The sequence below is a fragment of the Solanum verrucosum genome, unplaced genomic scaffold, assembly GCF_900185275.1.
Source record: "Solanum verrucosum unplaced genomic scaffold, falcon-dt-bn FXZP01000004.1, whole genome shotgun sequence".
In the NCBI taxonomy this organism is placed as follows: Eukaryota; Viridiplantae; Streptophyta; class Magnoliopsida; order Solanales; family Solanaceae; genus Solanum; species Solanum verrucosum.
Window position 1 is genome coordinate 199,529 of NW_026020212.1, and position 19,144 is coordinate 218,672.

The 19,144-nt window shown below is 33.7% G+C and overlaps 1 protein-coding gene and 1 pseudogene across 1 annotated transcript; both read left to right on the top strand.

The window, feature by feature from the left end:
- The first annotated feature begins 3,192 nt into the window (after positions 1-3,192).
- LOC125830579 (G-type lectin S-receptor-like serine/threonine-protein kinase At2g19130) lies at positions 3,193-3,925 on the top strand. Its single transcript, XM_049509759.1, has one exon. The coding sequence runs from the start codon at positions 3,239-3,241 to the stop codon at positions 3,923-3,925; it is 687 nt and encodes a 228-aa protein (XP_049365716.1). The 5' UTR covers positions 3,193-3,238.
- Positions 3,926-4,146: 221 nt separating this feature from the next.
- On the top strand, positions 4,147-15,753 carry LOC125830580 (G-type lectin S-receptor-like serine/threonine-protein kinase At4g03230; annotated as a pseudogene).
- Positions 15,754-19,144: the final 3,391 nt, after the last annotated feature.

Sequence of the window (19,144 nt, forward strand, 5' to 3'; positions counted from 1 at the left end):
ACATGCTCCTTGCAAGCTGCCCGACTTTCTCCTTCACGTTACCAACTCCAAACTTTCTAACTTCGAGGGTTCCAGCCCCAATCACTTAGAAACATAATATCCCTCAACATTCAATAGAATACCACTCAAAAACACAATCCAATCATGTTCCACAACCCACAATAATTCCAACAACAACAACAAACAACTTTAACAACTCTAACAACTTCAACCACAACGACTCACAACTTCAACAAACACAATCCATCTTTTCTCGAAAATAAAACGAGTTTGGCATGTGGGGGAAAGGATCACCCAACACTAAAAGCTCACATACCTTGTTAGGGATCACCCCCGACGAAAATCCACGATGATCTCCTCTTCTTCTCTCCTTCTCTTCTTCTTCTCTTCTTCTTCTCTCCTTCTTCTCTCAAAACCCTTACTCTCACTTCTTTTAAAATGGTAAAACTGATCAAAATGATCAGCCTAACACATTTATAAAACCAAAATAAAAGGCTAGGGAAAAGACCAAAATGCCCTTAATGATTCCCGGACGGATTTCCTTGTCAACTGCCCAACTTTCAAAGGTCATAACTCGCTCATACGGACTCGGAATTGAGCAAACTCAGCGGCGTTGGAAAGATCGTTCCGAGGGCTATACAACCATAACTGGAAATAATTCTAACTCATCATGAGCTAGAAGTTACGACTGATCAAAGTTGGCCAAAAACTCACCTTTTCCATACTTGGCCAAAATTTTCCAGATTTTCAAATCCTTTCCAAAAATGAAAATTTCCAATTCTAGGCCTCTTCAATTATTTCACACTGCCGGATGTTACAGATATTGACAGTGGGAAGACTAAAGAAAAGTAAAGTCTGAATTTCAACTTTTAGACAAAGATGAAGTTTTTCCAACTCCAATTAGAAAAGTCTTTTTTTTCTCTATCTTGTCTTCAAACAAATACTCATTCTATCGACAATCTTTTCCTCGAAGGAGACACCATTTTTCTAGAGATCCACTTGCATTATTTATTACTCCCTCAATTTTTATTTATATGTCGTTTTTATTAAAATTGATAATTTTTAATATTTTTACAAAATTAATGACACTATTCTTTCTATTTTATCCTTGTGAGTTATTGGCCTTGAAATAATACATTTGATTAATATAAAAAAATTAAGTAAATAATTTATGTCCATTGGTCAAATTAATTAATCAAAATAAATTAATTAATGTTCATTGATTAAAAAACATAAATAAGGATAATACACATGAAATCTAAAATGGTGACATATATATAGGAATGTAGCGAGTAATATTTCCTTTGAGTTCCACTTGCATCATTTCGAAATTAAGGAGGGTGACACCAATACTATATTTCCAAGAGTTAATATCTCAAAACTCTAGAGTTAATATTATTGTCTGAGGTTTTTTCTCACAAAAAGCAGACCCAAAGTACGTAAGATTCGAGTCTAATTTTTTATGAGACAAATAGAAACCTCACACAACTAGTCTCAATTGACTAATAAAAAGGCAGAATGACTTGAGAGATCTTTGTACTTGATTATATTTGTTAGTTGAACCTTTATACTCATGTCTTTGTCAACTAAACCCTTAAACTTACTAAAACACAATATTTTAAACACATTTAACCATTGATCGAACTTATGTGGCACTAATATTGCTGAGATGGAAAAATACTTGACTGCAGGCGCCTTAAAGCGAGTGAATATATATATTTTATATTAAAAATCATAAAAAAATAATTTAAATTAAAAAAGAGAAAAAGTCAACCCATCAACCCCCTATCCCATCCCACTCCCTCGCCAGTAACTTTCTTCTTCCTTCAGCCCCCCACCCCCACCCTCTCCTTCTTCCTTGAAACCACCCACCACTCCACCCTACCCCACCCCCTTCTTCTTCTTCTTAACACCCGCCCCCACCCCACCTAACCAAATGTCTTATTTCAACCATTTTAGTTTCTTTAATTTTGAAATTCAAAATTCTTCTCTATGAATCTTGGTCGATTTATACACTTCTAAAATCTAGGTTTTCGAATCTTGTTCGTGAAAGATTGAAGTTTAGATAATTTTTGAAATCTTGAGGAGTAATGATGGATACTGAATAGTTGAAAAACTTCATGAAGAGGCTTGAAGAATAACAAATGGGTTTTGTGAATTTATGAAATTAATTCAAAATTATGATGGAAAATTATTGGGTTTGAGTTGGTAAGCTTTTAGTGTAAAAAAATTCATGTCAATTAGGAAGAATTAGACCAATTTGACTTGAATTTAGTGCTCAATTATGAGCAAATATGAAGAACATGATACTGAAAATTTTAATGTGCAATTTTATTTTATTTTTAGCTTTTAATTTCTTATGTGGCATTTAAAATGACATGGAATTCTACGAAATGACATGGAATTCCATGTGTAAGCGGTTGTGCTACACTCACACACATAGAATAAGAAAGGGGTTTAAAGTATTACGTTTTAGTGAGTTTAAGGGTTCAATTGGCAAAGTCGTGAGTATAAGGGTCCAACTGACAAACAGAGTCAAGTATAAGGGTCTCCCAGGTCATTCTGCCTAATAAAAAATCATTAAGTAACATATATGGGAAACATTAAAAATAAAGATCAATTACACCGGAGAATTAGAGAGTATAGTTATCCATGTCAATTAGTACATCCTATTACTCCCTCTGTCCACAATTGTTTGGCAGGTATACTAAAAATAGATGTCCAAGATTAATTGTCAATTTAAACAATCAAGAAATAATTAGTCACTTTTTTCCAATTTTGCCCTTAATGATAGTGTAGTTCAATTGGAAAGTTATGTGGACTTTTGGTATTCTTGATATTGTAGGGTTATATTAATCAAATTACACTTTGTATTAAATTTTCCTTGAGGGACGTGCATGACCTTATCTTGACAAACAATTGTGGACGGAGGGAGTATTTGCTGAATATTTACCTGGCCAACTAAATATGCCAGAGAATGCTATTATACTCGATTACACCAAAACCTACTATCAAGATGACTTTACAAACAGACATTTTTTGTATGCTTAACTTCCACAAATGACAACCACCCAGAGTGGAATGAATGACCAGATATTTTTTCCACACCTATTTTGAAACAATCAACGTATGCTAGAAGTAAGAATAATCAACATATATTAGCAAAAAAATAAAATCTCTTTCCGTAAACACTTTGCACTCCTTATTTTCTCTCATTCTTGCAACTTCTCTACGTAGCATGGAAATGAAGAACAATCATTACTTTCTGCTACTCTTTTTATGCTTCAGTCTCAACAGTAATCTCTGTATCGGAAGGGACACCATTTCTGCGAATGAATCTCTTTCTTACGGTGAAACTCTAGTCTCTTCAGGTGAGATATTTGAGCTTGGTTTTTTCAGACCAGGTAACTCTCTTAAATATTATCTAGGCATATGGTACAAGAACGTTACTTTATCGCAAACAGTAATTTGGGTAGCAAATAGGGATAAACCACTTGAGTATGGTGCTGCTGAGATGAAAATTAGTCAAGGAAACCTGGTGCTTCTTGATAGATTTCAAGGCGTAGTTTGGTCGGCACTTGCTGGAAACATCAATCCAGATATTTCAGTTACTGCACTTCTTCGTGATGATGGGAATTTGATTTTGAGTGATGTGTCAAATTCATCAACACCCTTACTACTTTGGCAAAGTTTTGATCACCCAACACACACTTTTATGCCTGGTGCTAAGATTGGATATGACAAACGTACACAAAGAAAACAGGTTTTGGTATCATGGAAGAATCCGAGTGATCCAGCACCAGGATTGTATTCTATGGAAATGGACCCAAAGGATACTCAATTTGTTTTAAATGGAATAGGACTACAGAGTATTTGGCAACTGGTTCATGGGATGGCCAAATGTTCAGCTCAATGCCTGAGATAAGTTCAAACTACATGAATAATTTCAGCTATATCAACAATGAGAATGAGTCATATTTTACATATTCCCTTTACGATAGTTCAACCGTATCAATGTTCATCATGGATGTCGCTGGACAAATTAAGCAACTAACATGGTTGAATGGTAGTAGCTTTCAATGGGGTCTATTCTGGTCTCAACCAATAGAACTCTGTGAGGTTTATGCTAAATGTGGGGCATTTGGAGTTTGTAATGAAGCTAATGCACCCTGCAATTGTTTGAGTGGTTTTAAGAAAAGATCAGATACAGAATGGAATTCAAATGATTATTCCAGTGGCTGTGTAAGAGACCAAAAGGTGCAGTGTAATGCAATTACTGAAGACAAAGATAGTTTATGGATAAGTTCAATTATGAGACTACCTGCTTCTCAAAATACTTATATCACAGTTGGGACAGCCTCACAGTGTAGATCTGCATGTTTCAACAATTGCTCTTGCACTGCTTATACTTATGATGGTTCCGGTACCTGTTCCATCTGGACAGGGGATCTGTTCAATCTGGAACAACTCAGCACAACTGAATCAGAAAGGACAATATTTGTCAAACGCGGCTCACCTGAAGGTTAGAATAGCATAGTATAACATACGTTGATTCTTTATTTCATATTAGTACTATGTTATCGATAGAATTCCTTATTAACGTTAGCACTTAACAACAATGATTCTCCTTTCAGCTCAAACTAAAGCTAAGAAATCGAAGAAGCTAAAAGCAATCCTTTCGTCAATATCCACTTTGATGTTTCTACTCATAGGCAGCATTAGCTACATTTACTATAGAAGAAGAATGACAAAAAGAGCAGGTATTTGATGAATGAATGTTACTCTGGAAGATATTTTCTTTTATACCATTTTGAACTTAATTTCAAAGGTCTTTCTCAATCAGATAGAAGTAAAGGTACTCAAGGGGCACATAAATCTCACTGGCACAAAGCTGAAGGAGAAGCGAAAGTATTAATGAATGAAAACAGTGATGAAGCGATTGATGTTCCATATTTTCACTTGGAGACCATTTTAGCTGCTACAGACAACTTCTCAATTGCAAATAAGCTCGGACAAGGAGGATTTGGTCCTGTTTACAAGGTTAAAACTTCATTCCTGCATCTATGTGGAGTGGCATGGCTGCATTGACCTATAGTAACGAGATGAAATTTTTTGCAGGGAATCTTTGCGGGTGAAAAAGAAATTGCAGTAAAAACGTTATCCAGTCAATCAGGACAAGGCATAGATGAATTTAAGAATGAAGTGACTGTAATTGCAAAGCTTCAATATCGAAATCTGGTGAGGTTATTGGGCTATTGCATCAATGCAACGGAACAAATATTACTTTATGAATATATGCCGAATAAAAGTTTAGATACATTCATATTTGGTAAGTTAGCCTTATTAAGTTCTTTATTCTCAAAGTCATACATTTCTTATAATGATCAAATTTATGTTGACATGCCAAACTTTGCCATGGTAACCATGCAAGATGGAACACTTTGTCAGTTATTGGATTGGAAGAAACGTTATGACATCATATTGGGCATTGCACGGGGTCTATCTTATCTTCACCATGATTCACGACTAAGGATCATTCATAGAGATTTAAAAACCAGTAACATTTTATTAGATGAGGAGATGAACCCGAAAATTTCAGATTTTGGCTTGGCAAGGATTGTTGAAGGAAAAGTAACAGAAGCAAATACAAAGAAAATAGTAGGGACCTAGTAAGTATAATATTCCTTCCTGTCATTAATTTCTTTCAAAAGGAGCTTTGATAAAATCTTATACTCAAATGTTTTGTTCACCTGATGAAATCTAGCGGCTATATGTCTCCAGAATATGCACTAGATGGATTGTTTTCCATCAAATCAGATGTATTCAGTTTTGGAGTAGTCGTACTTGAGATAATCAGTGGAAGAAGGAATACAGGATTTTATTAGTCAGAAGAAGCCTTAAACTTGTTGGGCTATGTAAGTGAAGAAACTTCCCATGACTTAATTATTATATCTTCTTCTTAGCTTTGTCTCTCTGATATAAAAATTATCACAGGCATGGAAATTGTGGACAGAAAAGGCTGTGATACAATTAATAGAAAAGTCATCACTTGAATCATGCAAAAGAAGTGAAGCAATAAAGTGCATAAATGTTGCACTCTTGTGTGTACAAGAAGATCCAAATCATCATCCTAATATGTCAGATGTCATTGTAATGCTGGGAGGGGACGGTACTAACCTTCCAACACCTAATAGACCAGCCTTTGTAATAAGGACACATGCTACTAGTACATCTTCTTCTTCCTCCGATAAGAAATACATTGTATCCAACAATCAGGTGACGATTACAGTTGAAGAAGGACGTTAGCCGGAATAGTGAAGCCATTTAATTCGTATGGAAAAGGCTAAGGGTGGCACTAGGACTTGAAGATGAGCCATATTATACTGTTTTATCCTTGTTAACCTCTACTTTGGTCCTAAAAGTGTGCAGGGACAATTGTGCGTCGGTACTTGGCCAAATGTCCTATTCTCTATAATAGCTAGGACAATAGGTGGAAATGTTCGGAAAACTTTCAAGTGTTTGTTCTCAAAACATATACAATTTTGCTTTAGAACGTAGTAGGCCTTAGCAATCAAGTACAAGAGTAATTCGATTATCCCTGATGCCTTCAAATGTATATAATATTACAAATTCTTATCAGCAATGTAAATTTTCTTTCTTATTCAGTATGTCATTGGCCCAACCACCTCACCCAAGAGAGAGAAAAGTTTGTCCAGAATATGCATTGAGGAAAGAAACAAAGAAAGGAGTTGCAATTAAAGAATAAAACCGCAAAACAAAAGTCTGAAGTATTAATCAACAGAAGGTGCAAAAAAAAGAGTAGATAGACGTGGTTGATTCAGTATTGCATATGCTTTTTAACAAACTTGTATTACTAATAACTTTTTCTGCAGTCATGTTTGCCCGGTATGTGTAACAGATACTATAAATTAAGTTTCTTCAATGAAATTTAATCTCTTTAGTTCAAGTGATCTCTTTAGAAGATGTTGATCGGTATGTACGGCTTAACAGTCTACTTAGTTTCAAACCAGTGGCTCAGAATCATCTCCAGTCTTCATTTCGATAGAAACTAAATTTCCTTCCAATTACTTTTAATTAAAGACCTAAGAAATCACATTACAATAACTACTGCAAGTAGTGATTTGAATAGATTCTACTACAACAAGAGTTGGAGCACTTACAGTTGAGAGCAGACCGATCGGACCAAATAATTTTTGAAGAGTTCATTTTCAATCCTGCTAGCAGTAGGGTATATCCCAGTCTACAAATAACGACTTGAATTCGGATTGGAGACCCCCCACAAACAAATGGAGATCCCTACCATACCAAAACTCGCAATTGGTGATGGAAATAGCTCATTTCAATGACAAATTTTATGTTTTCCATTCTAAGTTAGAGTTTGGTCATAAATTTCTAAATATTCTTGGCAAATATTATTTGGGTGAAAATTTGAGTGAAATTTTACCATGTGTTTAGCCATAGTATTTGTAAAACATATTTCACTTTTTTTAAAAAAGATTTATATCCATAAGTTTTAAAAATTATCAAAACTAACTATAAGTTTGTATTACAAGTCAATTGAATCTTCGTTGTAACAAATAACAAGTAGTGTCCATGACACTAGAGCAATGTGATAGTTTGGAGTGAGTGCAACAAGCATCATTCCATACATCATGAAGTAGACAAAGCACATGACTTTGTTACCGTGAGCCGATTGTTCATCATTTTCATCAACAACCATATCATCATTTTCATATTCACTAAATATTTCATCACTACTTTGGTGTTCACGTAAAAAATTATGTAATACAACACAAACAACTACTATAGAGGGTGTTTTTGTAAAAGATAAAAAGTTTGGTATAAAATTTCAATTTTTAAAAGATTCCAAATAATGAGATTTGACCCAAATACTATAAAAAAATAATTAGTATTTGGAAATTTGGGATATTTGCCAAATAATGGCAAATTCTATGGATAAACACTATTTGCCAAATTTTCCCCCAAATATTACTTGGGAAATCTATGGCCAAACGGGTCCTAATTTTTTGAATGGGCTGAAGGGTCAAGGGACGCAACACGAGGAATATGCAGCACCCTATCAAATGGACTATTTGGACTGAATTTATATAAATTAAACTGGGTTGAGTTAATAAATAGGCTTAAGTCATCTACAGCCCTTCAAAGTTGTCCGCATAATTTACTTAAACATCTTAACTAGGACAAATACCTACTAAATACCTCTACTCACTCGAATTTGAACCATTTAGACACTTTTTGCACACGTGGCACAAAAAATGTGATTCACATCTTGGTGAGCGTATGAAATTAATACTCCATTGTAACATTTTCCCTTTTCCTTTTCAATCTCTTCTTTTTTCATTATTTTTTTTAACAATAACAATCTTTTTATTTTTCTCTCTTTCAAGACCATACACCTGCTGCAACCATTTTTCTTCACAAATCCATGGCCATTTTTTTCTTTACAATTTCCTGCTTTCTTCTTCTTCTTTTTTTAAATATTCTTATCATTGTCTACTTCCGTATAGAGATCACCATCCACAATCTTTTATCGGAAAAATGGAGATGTCTTATTTGCCAGAAAAAATGGAAACCATCTACATCTTCTTTGTCGGAAAAAATAAGATCATATTCGAATATTTTCTCTCTCCCTCTTCATCTCTCCCGCCGGCCGCCACACACCACCTTGACCACACCCTTTCTTCCTTACAAACCGTAGAAACAGAAAAAAACAAAAAACAAAAAACAAATTTGAAATCAAAATAAACAAAGGAAGAATGGATCTTTTAAGAAAACACTATCAATTTAAATGAAAATAAGAAAGAAGGCATAAAAAGAAATAAAAATAATAAATTCATATGTAATATATGTTAAAACCTCTAATTTTTCTAAATGGAGAATTAACAATGGTGGAACTGTTAGAGAAAGAGAAAAAAAGGAGAGGCTTGCGGTGGGGTGGGTGAGGGGGTGTATAATTTCTTTCCTTTTTTTTAGTTTTTTTTAAAAGTTCAAAGTCTTTTCCTTTGATTTTGACTTGTTTATATTCAAAATTCATTTTTATAATTATTTTAAAATAAAATGCCATGTGTCTTCATTTGATTTGCTATTTTGCCACATCATATGCATGTGTATTACACACTTTCGTTTTTGACTAAGTGTCAGAAAAATGTTCAATAGGTACTTATTTTTTAAGGTTGGAGTGTCTAATAGGAAACAAGGTTTGTTTAAGTGTCTAAATGAATTATACGGACAATTTTAAGGGGCCACAGATGACTTAAGCCTAATAAATATGTTATTTTAAAATACTGGTACTCAACTCGCTCAATTTGTATTACTCTACATTTTAATTACTTTATCTCTTTTATAAAAAAATTAATAAAATTATTATTTCCTTTTATTATGGTTATATATAACATATTAAAAATATATTTTGATAAGAATTCTCATGAGTTAATTTGAACTACATAGTAATTTAATTTTTAATGGGATGAAATGGATTGACCTAATGAATAGGTAAATCAATAACTCACTTAAACTTGAATACGTTGAGCAAGTCAAGCTATAGATTTTACATAAAGTAATATGTATGATCGTTTGGGAGACTTCAAAATATTCAATAGGCATAATACATAAACGCGACCCTTAACTTGACTTCAGTTAACAACTAGGCCCTCCAGCTTTGAGTGTGCACAAATAAGCACATAAACTTGTATGAAATTAAACAAGTAGACACACATGTCTTACATGACATAGTACACGTAAGACACAAAATTGTCATGTAGGGTGCTATATAGAATGAATTTAATGTGTCTATTTGTTTAATTTTATACAAGTTTAAATGTCTACTTGTGCACACCCAAAATTAAGGTTCATAGTTATCGGTTGACACCAGGTGAAGAGTCATGTTTATGTATTATGTCTATTAAATAATATGATAACAAAATAGTGAAAGAAAAATGAAAAAATAATGTAAATTTATATTAATTGCCGAAATATAAATGAAGCAACAAAATAGACAATCACATAAGAAATGACACTATAATTACCCAAAACTATTGCATTTCTCTTTTCAAATTTAACCGAGATTTTTTTTTAACAATTTATATATAAAACACATCCTTAGAAAAAACTAAAGCACCAATTCATTACTTTAATGGTCTTATAATTGAACGGACCATGCACATAAGCCATTATTTTTTGTTATAAATATCACAATATTCAATTGCTAATAACCAGATCTTATGAATTAAGCTAAGACATATATTCTTGACCTCATACAAATTTAGTTGCACCATTTTTTTGGTAAACAATATCATAAGACATTACATTGATAAATCACAAGTCTTTATTTTTCATTAATAATTAAATATTTGCGATTACAAATTTTCAAATACACACAATTTTATTCCGATTAAGAAAAACATAAAAGTTCCATGCCATGTCATACAATAGTAAATGCGACAGAAACGAAGACCCCACCCATCCCTCAAATATCTGTGACCACAAGGTGATTTATTACACTCACAGTCAGATCCACAAGGAGGTGGGTCGATACATACCCCAATTTTCTTTGGACCAACAACATGTTGTTGATCTGCAAAAAAAATAAAAAAATAAAAAAATAAAAACATGTTCTAATGTTCGATATATAATTTTTTGAAAAAACTGAATTAATTATAATAATATTATTTTTAGATTCACGTAAATATAGTAGTTTTTATCTAGGTTTTACATATATTTTAATATTTTACTAGGTATTATAATTATTTGATTATGAACCTAGTTGTGAAGTTGTTATAAAAGTGGTATTATATATAAATATGTTACTATTTAATTTGGTTTCATTTTACATATGCCTTCCAACAATGGTTTTGCACAAGTACACACTTAAACTTGTATAAGATTGAATAAATAGACAAATACGTCCTACATGATTAGATACGAGATTGAAAGGATAAAGAAGAACTTCATGAATTTGTAGTCTTAAACTTGCGATGAGATTTTCTAAAAACAATTTTGTTTAAAAAATCAATTTTTAAGTGGACTATTAAGTAATACTTCATCAGAATCAATTAGTTTGCGTGATTTTTCTTTTTAATCTGTTTTAAAAAAAATATCTCTTTTCTTTTTTACAATATTTGGTGTGATGGATAAAGAAAAATAATCTCGAGATAAGTTTTTAGTACTCCTAGCTCAATTCTTTGTTTGGTTACAAAGTATGAGATAACTTATCTCAGGAGTAATAATTATGACTGAGATAAGTTATCCCTACTTGTGGATGGAATACTAAATCCGAATAACTTATCCCGGAATAAAAATGTAAAATAACAAAAGTACCCCTTAAACCCTTTTTTATAACCAAACAACTTATTCTTAGAGGGTATTTTTGTAAACAAAGAATTTATTCTTAGAAATTATGTCATGCATATTTGACAATCCAAACAATCAATAAAAAATAATTTCAACATAACTTATCTCATCATAGTTTATCCCAATATAATTTATCTCATTATAATTAATCTCAACATTACTTGTCTTCAAACCAAATGACCCATGTCTAACTTATTATGTTACATCTTTAATATCATAATATTAAAATACAAAAAGTGTATCCAACATTGAGTTATATTACAGGAGGACTTGATGGACCTAACCCTATTACTATATTATAGGAATGATAAGTGATTTTTTTTTTAAAAAATAAAATAATAGGTCATTATTGCTTTGTAAGACTATATATGTAACTTGTACCCGCCGCACACGTTGAAAATGTTTTGCACTGATTAATGTTCTTCACATTTTTCAGTGGGGGTAACATTGTATTATCACCACTCATGTTGCTGGCCTATCAACTTGCTCTTGCTAATGAAATTATCGAAACGAATTGAAGACTAAATTGATTGGACTCAATTAAAAATGCTTTAAAAATGAATGGGTTGAAATTAATCCAATTTTAAATTATCTCTCGTGGCCAACTCATAAAATTATGGTCAAATCACTTGTATTTAAGCTCATACTGATAGACCTACATCCGAGGCATTCGTCCAGTTATTTGATGTGTACCGATAAATTGGGAAAGAAATTGAACTAAGCCTAGAGAGCAAATTAACTAATTGCTCTTGAACAGCTGGTTCTGTAGAACAGAGGAATTGAGAAGAGAAAGAGAGAGAACTGTTTATTGATCTTTTACAATTCGATACCTTTACAATTGGGGTTGATCTCCTATTTATACACGTGAAGTAAAAGCAGACTCCCATAGTTAGCCGACTAACAACTAGCACGTGCGCCTCACATGACCACTAACTGAATTAACGACTTATTTATTAATTGGCACATATCATTATTCATATTAATTTAATTAAGAAAAAAAAGTAGAACAAGTTAACTGTAAGATTAAAACTAGAACTGTATTAGTCGAGCTATGTATATCATTAACAGAAGGTTGATATGGACAGTTGAAAAAACTCACTCGTTCTCTATCTTTTCTTTTAACAATCACTCATTCTATCAACAAATTGTGCAGACATAGAAATGAAGAACATATATTCTATTCTGATACTTCTTCTGCAACTTTTATGTTTTAGCCTCAACACCAATCTTTCCCTTGGAGGAAACACCATTTCTGTGAATGGATCTGCTTCTTCAGGCAAAGCAATTATCTCTTCAGGTGGAAACTTTGAGCTTGGTTTCTTCACACCAGGCGACTCTCCCTACTACTACATAGGCATATGGTACAAGAAATTAAACATGCAAACAGTAGTTTGGGTAGCAAATAGGGATAAACCACTTGATGATCATGCTGTTGATGCTAACTTGATAATTAGTCAAGGTAACCTGGTGCTTCTTGATAGACATAAAAACTCAATTTGGTCTGCACTTGCTGGAAACATCAATCAAAATGTTTCAGTTACTGCAGTTCTTCATGATGATGGAAATTTGATTTTGAGTGATACGGCAAAGGCATTAACGCCCTTATTACTTTGGCAAAGTTTTGACTACCCAACACACACATGTTTGCCTGGTGCTAAGCTTGGATATGACAAACGTACACAAAGAAAACAGGTTCTGGTTTCGTGGAAGAATTGGAACGATCCAGCACCAGGATTGTTTTCCATGGAACTAGACCCAACGCATGCCCAACTTGTTATAAAATGGAATAGGACTACAGAGTATTGGGCAAGTGGTTCATATATTGGCCGAACGTTCAGCTCAGTGCCTGAGATGAGCATAAACTACATGTATAATTTCAGCTTTATCGACAATGAGAATGAGTCATATTTTACATATTCCCTTACAATATTGTACTATCCCATCAAGAATGATCATAGATGTCTCGGGAAGAATTGAGCAACTAATATGGATGGATGGTAGCTGTAGTTGGATTCTATTCTGGACTCAACCAATAGAACTTTGTCAGGTTTACGCTAAATGTGGGGCATTTGGAGTTTGTGATCATAAAGCTATTGCAACCTGCAATTGTTTGAGTGGTTTCAAACCAAGATCAGATAGAGAATGGAATTCAAATGATTATTCTGGTGGCTGTGTAAGAGACCAAAAGGTGCAGTTTAATGCAATTACAAAAGACACAGATAGTTCATGGATAACTTCAATTATAAGAGTACCTGCTTCTCAAAATACTAATATCACAGTTGGGAAAGCCTCACTGTGTAGATCTGCATGTTTCGCCACTTGCTTTTGCACTGCTTATACTTACGATGATTCTGGTACCTGTTCCATCTGGGCAGGGGATCTGTTCAATCTGCAGCGATTCAGCAAAAATGAAATAGAAAGGACTATATTTGTCAAACGTGGCTCACCTGAAGGTCAGAATAGCATAGTATAACATAGCTTGTTATGGTATTAACATTAGCACTTAACAACAATGATTCTCCTTTTCCTTTTCCTGTGTTGAGGAGTTGGCTGAGCAAAGTAAAACTTAAGCCAGAAAAGAATTCTTAAAGAGTATTAATGATAGGTTCTGAGGTCCAATGAATATTTGCATCAAAGTCCTTCAAGATAGATGTTAATATATCTGACATGTTTTGGCTTTCTACTTTCAGATCAAACTAAAGCTAAGAAATTGATGAAGCTAAAAACAATTCGTTCGTCCATAATAGCTTTGATGATTCTACTCATAGGCAGCTTTAGCTACATTTACTATAGAAGAAGGATGGCAAAAAAAAGCAGGTATTTGATGAATGAATCTTACTCTGGAAGATATTTTCTTTTATACCATTTTGAACTTAATTTCAAAGGTCATTCTCAATCAGATAAAAGTAAAGGTACTCAAGGGGAACATATATCTCTTTGGCACAAAGCTGAAGGAGAAGCGAAAGTGTTGATGAATGAAAACAGTGATGAAGCTATTGATGTTCCATACTTTCACTTGGAGACCATTTTGGCTGCTACAGACAACTTCTCAAAAGCAAATAAGCTCGGACAAGGAGGATTTGGTCCTGTTTACAAGGTTAGAACTTCATTCCTACATCTATGTGGACTGGCATGACCGCATTGACCTATAGTAATGAGATGAAAAAATCTTGCAGGGTATCTCTCCGGGTGAAAAGGAAATTGCAGTAAAAACGTTATCCAGTCAATCAGGACAAGGCATAGATGAATTTAAGAATGAAGTGACTCTAATTGCAAAGCTTCAACATCGAAATCTGGTGAGGCTATTGTTATTGCATCAATGCAACGGAACAAATATTACTTTATGAATATATGCCGAATAAAAGTTTAGATGCATTCATATTTGGTGAGTTAGCCTTATTAAGTTCCTTATTCTCAAAGTCTTACATTTCTTATAATGATCTAATTTTATTGACGTACCAAATTTTTTCATGGTAATGATGCAAGATGGAACACTTTGTCAATTATTGGATTAGAAAAATCGTTATGACATCATATTGGGCATTGCATGAGGTCTATCTTATCTTCACCATGATTCACGACTAAGGATCATCCATAGAGATTTAAAAACCAGTAACATTTTATTAGATGAGGAGATGAACCCTAAAATTTCAGATTTTGGCTTGGCAAGGATTGTTGAAGGAAAAGTAACAGAAGCAAATACAAAGAAAGTAGTGGGGACCTAGTACGTACAATATTCCTTCCTGTCAATAATTTCTTACAAAAGGAGCTTTGGATAAAATCTTGTACTCAAATATTTTGTTCACCTAGTGAAATCTAGCAGCTATATGTCTCCAGAATATGCACTAGATGGATTGTATTCCATCAAATCAGACGTATTCAGTTTTGGAGTAGTCGTACTTGAGATAATCAGTGGAAGAAGGAACACGGGATTTTATCAGTCAGACGAAGCCTTAAACTTGTTGGGCTATGTAAGTGAAGAAACTTCCCATGACTTAATTATTTTATCTTCTTCTTAGCTTTGTTTCTCTGATAGAAAAATTATCACAGGCATGGAAATTGTGGACAGAAAAAACTGAGATACAATTAAGAGGGAAGTCATTACTTGAATCATGCAACAGAAGTGAAGCAATAAAGTGCATACATGTTGCGCTTCTATGTGTACAAGAAGATCTAAATCATCGTCCTAACATGTCAGATGTCATTGTAATGCTGAGAGGGGAACCTATTAACCTTCCAACACCTAATAGACCAGCTTTTGTAACAAGGACACACACTTCTATCACATCATCTTCTTCCCCTGATAAGAACTACATCGTATCAAACAATCAGATGACCATTACAGTTGAAGAAGGACGTTAGCAGGAATAGTGAAGCCATTTAATACACATGGAAAGGGCTAGGGGTGAGATTAGGACATAAAGATGAGCCATATTGTACTGTCTCGTCCCTAGTTGACCTCTACTTTGGTCCTAAAAGAGTCTAGTGATAATTCCGCGTTGGTACTTGATCAATGTCCTCGGACAAAAGGTGGAAATGTTGAATGTTTGTACTCAAAACATGAATATTTTTTCTTTAGAATGTAGTATGCATTAGTAATCCAAGTACTCGAGTAAGTCGATTATTCCTGATGCCTTCAAATGTATAATATTTCAAACTTTTTCTTTCTTTACTCAATATGCTATTGGCCCAACCACCTCCCTCAAAAGAGAAAAAATTGTCCAAAATATGCAGGAGAAAAGCATTGAGGAAAGAAACAAAGAAAGGAGTTGCAATTAAAGGACAAAACTCCAAAACAAATGTCTGAAGTATTAATCAACAGAAAGTTCAAAAAAGAAAAGGATAGAGGTGGTTGAGTCACTATTGCATATGCTTTTTAACAAACTGTGTTTATTTAAAGCCACACTGCTGAAACTTGTATCACTAACTTTTTCTGCAGTCCTGTTTGCCCAGTATTTGTAACAGATATAAATTAAGTTTCTTCCCATTATATGCAATGAAATTTAACCTCTTTCGTTCAAGTGACGAAGGGTCTTGTAGAGAAAAACATAACATAGTAATAAAAGTAACAAGGTAACGTAAAACAACCAAGGATGAGTCACCTTTAATGCTAAAACAAGTTCTTCTTGTTACATTAACTCTTCAAAAGTAATGAAACCAGTAGCTAGAAGATGTCGATGGGTATGTACACTCTTTATGCCTCTACTCAAACAGTCTACCGACATAGAACAGTTTCAAACCAGTGTCTTAGAATCATTTCCAGTCTTCATTTCGATAGAAACAAAATTTTCTTCCAATTACTTTTAATTAAAGACCTAAGAAATCACATAACAATAACTCCTACACTGCGTCAATTCCAAGCAAGTATTGATTTGAATAGATTCTACAACAACAAGAGTTTGGAGCACTTACAGTTGAACAAGCTCAGAGCAGACCGATAAGTTTGAAGATCAGTTCATTGTATATCCCAGTCTACCAATACATACAAAATTGATCAATCAACAAATAACGCCTTGAATTCGGATTGAAGACCCTCCACAAACAAATGGAGATCCTACCATACCAAAAGTTGCAATTGGATGAACCTATTTGGTGATGGAAAGTAGCTCATTTCAATGGCAAATTTTAGAGTTTTCAGCTATACTTGAAGTACGATTTAAACCTAAAATACATGCTTATTAAATAAATGAACAAAAAATATTTTGCACCGTCCAAAAAGTTGTTTTTTTTTCAAGCAAATTTACCACTAAACAGCATAAAAAATATCAATAGGGATAAGTACAAGCACAGGGGGCTAGGCCTTATCTTACTAATTCTAATGAAGTACCTAGCTTCTGCTACCTAATAAGTATGAAGAAAATAAGAGCTAGAGAGAATTAAGTATTTTCTGATCATTACAGAGTTTGTAATACATTTCATGATGATATTACAAATGATGATGCTTAAATAATGTAAAAGTATGTCAATTAAGAAGAAAGTTGAGTTATCAACCTCAAACTTTTTATTACAAAAGCATGAATTAAAAAAGATTGATTGCCCATCAAAAGTAACTTGAAGTATTTTTCGCTTGTCTTCTTCTTCAAACCTATCCAACAACACTTGATGATTCATACCTTCTTTATGGATTTATTGGATGTAGTTGAACTTATTGATACTGTCAAATGGTTTTGCTTTGCCTGTAGCATCGGTTGGTGTCTTGGAACAAACTCCACAGTCATTTACCGTCCCAACTATGTTGCCTTCCATGTGTCTTCTTTTTGCTTTTGTTGCTTCCACTTCTTTGTTGCCTAGGTGATATATCCCCTTCCCTAGCCACTCTATCAAAGCATATTGTCTTCCTCATCTTCATCAAGAGAATCCTCACCCAAATCCACTCCATCTTCATCAAAAGAATCCTCACCCAAATCAATTGTATTTGACACTAAGGCTCTTGACTCATTCTTCTTTGCAAGCATACATTTAGGCACAAATACGAGAGCTTCTGGACTTAATTTGCTATTCAAAGCAGGTGGTGAGACTTGTTTTTCTTGGATCAAATTGTTGTCATTCTATGTTAACCTTACTTGCTTTCCAGTAGTCTTCAATAAAGCATCAAAGTTATTCGAACATAATTGGTCTCTTGAGACATTACTAGTATCTTGCCTCTTCTCACTGTCATGAAAATTCTCAGTTGGACCCTTTTTACTACATGGAGAATTATTTTGACTAGTCGGGGAAGGATCCGACTACTAGTTGATTTTTTGTGTGCAACCAGTGTCCAGTTTTTAGTTGGATTCTCATTTTCAACTTGCAAAACATGTTCCCCAGAATTTTCAGCATCAACATCAGATGTATCCATTAGTTTTTGTCCTGAATCCACTAATTTTTTCCCTGAACCAACTCGTGGCACATCAATCTCAACTCTTGATGTCCACCCTATGTTTTTAGTTGCATTAGACATCAAATTCAGCCCAACTTCTTTTGATTGCACCTCATTAGTAGCAGCATGTTGGTTATTGCAATCAACTTTGTTTTCGGTAGTTGTTTGAATACCAATATTACTTGTATTAACATCCACTGAGTCTACATGATTTTGCTCGGAAGTGGAAGCAACCAATTGTCGATCTAAAGAAGTAGCTTTAGATTGATCAACATCTATAGTCTTTCTTTTTTATTTAATATTTCTCTCGCATCGCCTTGATACTTTTCAATATTGGTAGTACCTTTTAAAGCAACTTCAATGGTATCATCAATTTGTTTGTTATTTTGATTTCTTTTTTAGATCAAACGACAACTATCTTCATCATGACCTTGGTGCTTACAATAATTGCAATACAAAGGTAGATTATCATATACAATCTCCTGAAAAACTTCAATCAACTTACTAGATTTTCCATCCACAAACTGCAACCTTATACGATTTGGAAGCTTTTCCATTAGATCAAGTATAACCTTGACCCTGGTCATGCTAGGTCTTGACTTGATTTGAGTAGCTTTATCTATAACTATTGGTTTCCCAACTATTGATGCTATAGACAACAGAGACTTCTTTGCAAATAAATTTGGAGATAAGTTCGGTAAAGAAATCCAAACCATAACTAACGTCGTTTCCTCCTTAGGGCTATATCCAATGGACCATGGAAAAACCCTCCTCTCCATTGTAGAGAAGATAATTAATTGAGCGAGATAAAGATAGTACATAATCTTCATATTGATCAAACCTAAACAAAATTTGTCTTGGAGCAAGTAAGCCAACTAAACAATTGCCCTTGGT

What these genes read in the sequence shown, in the direction of transcription:
- LOC125830579 (XM_049509759.1), top strand. Translation starts at nt 3,239, where the DNA reads ATGGAAATGAAGAACAATCATTACTTTCTGCTACTCTTTTTATGCTTC.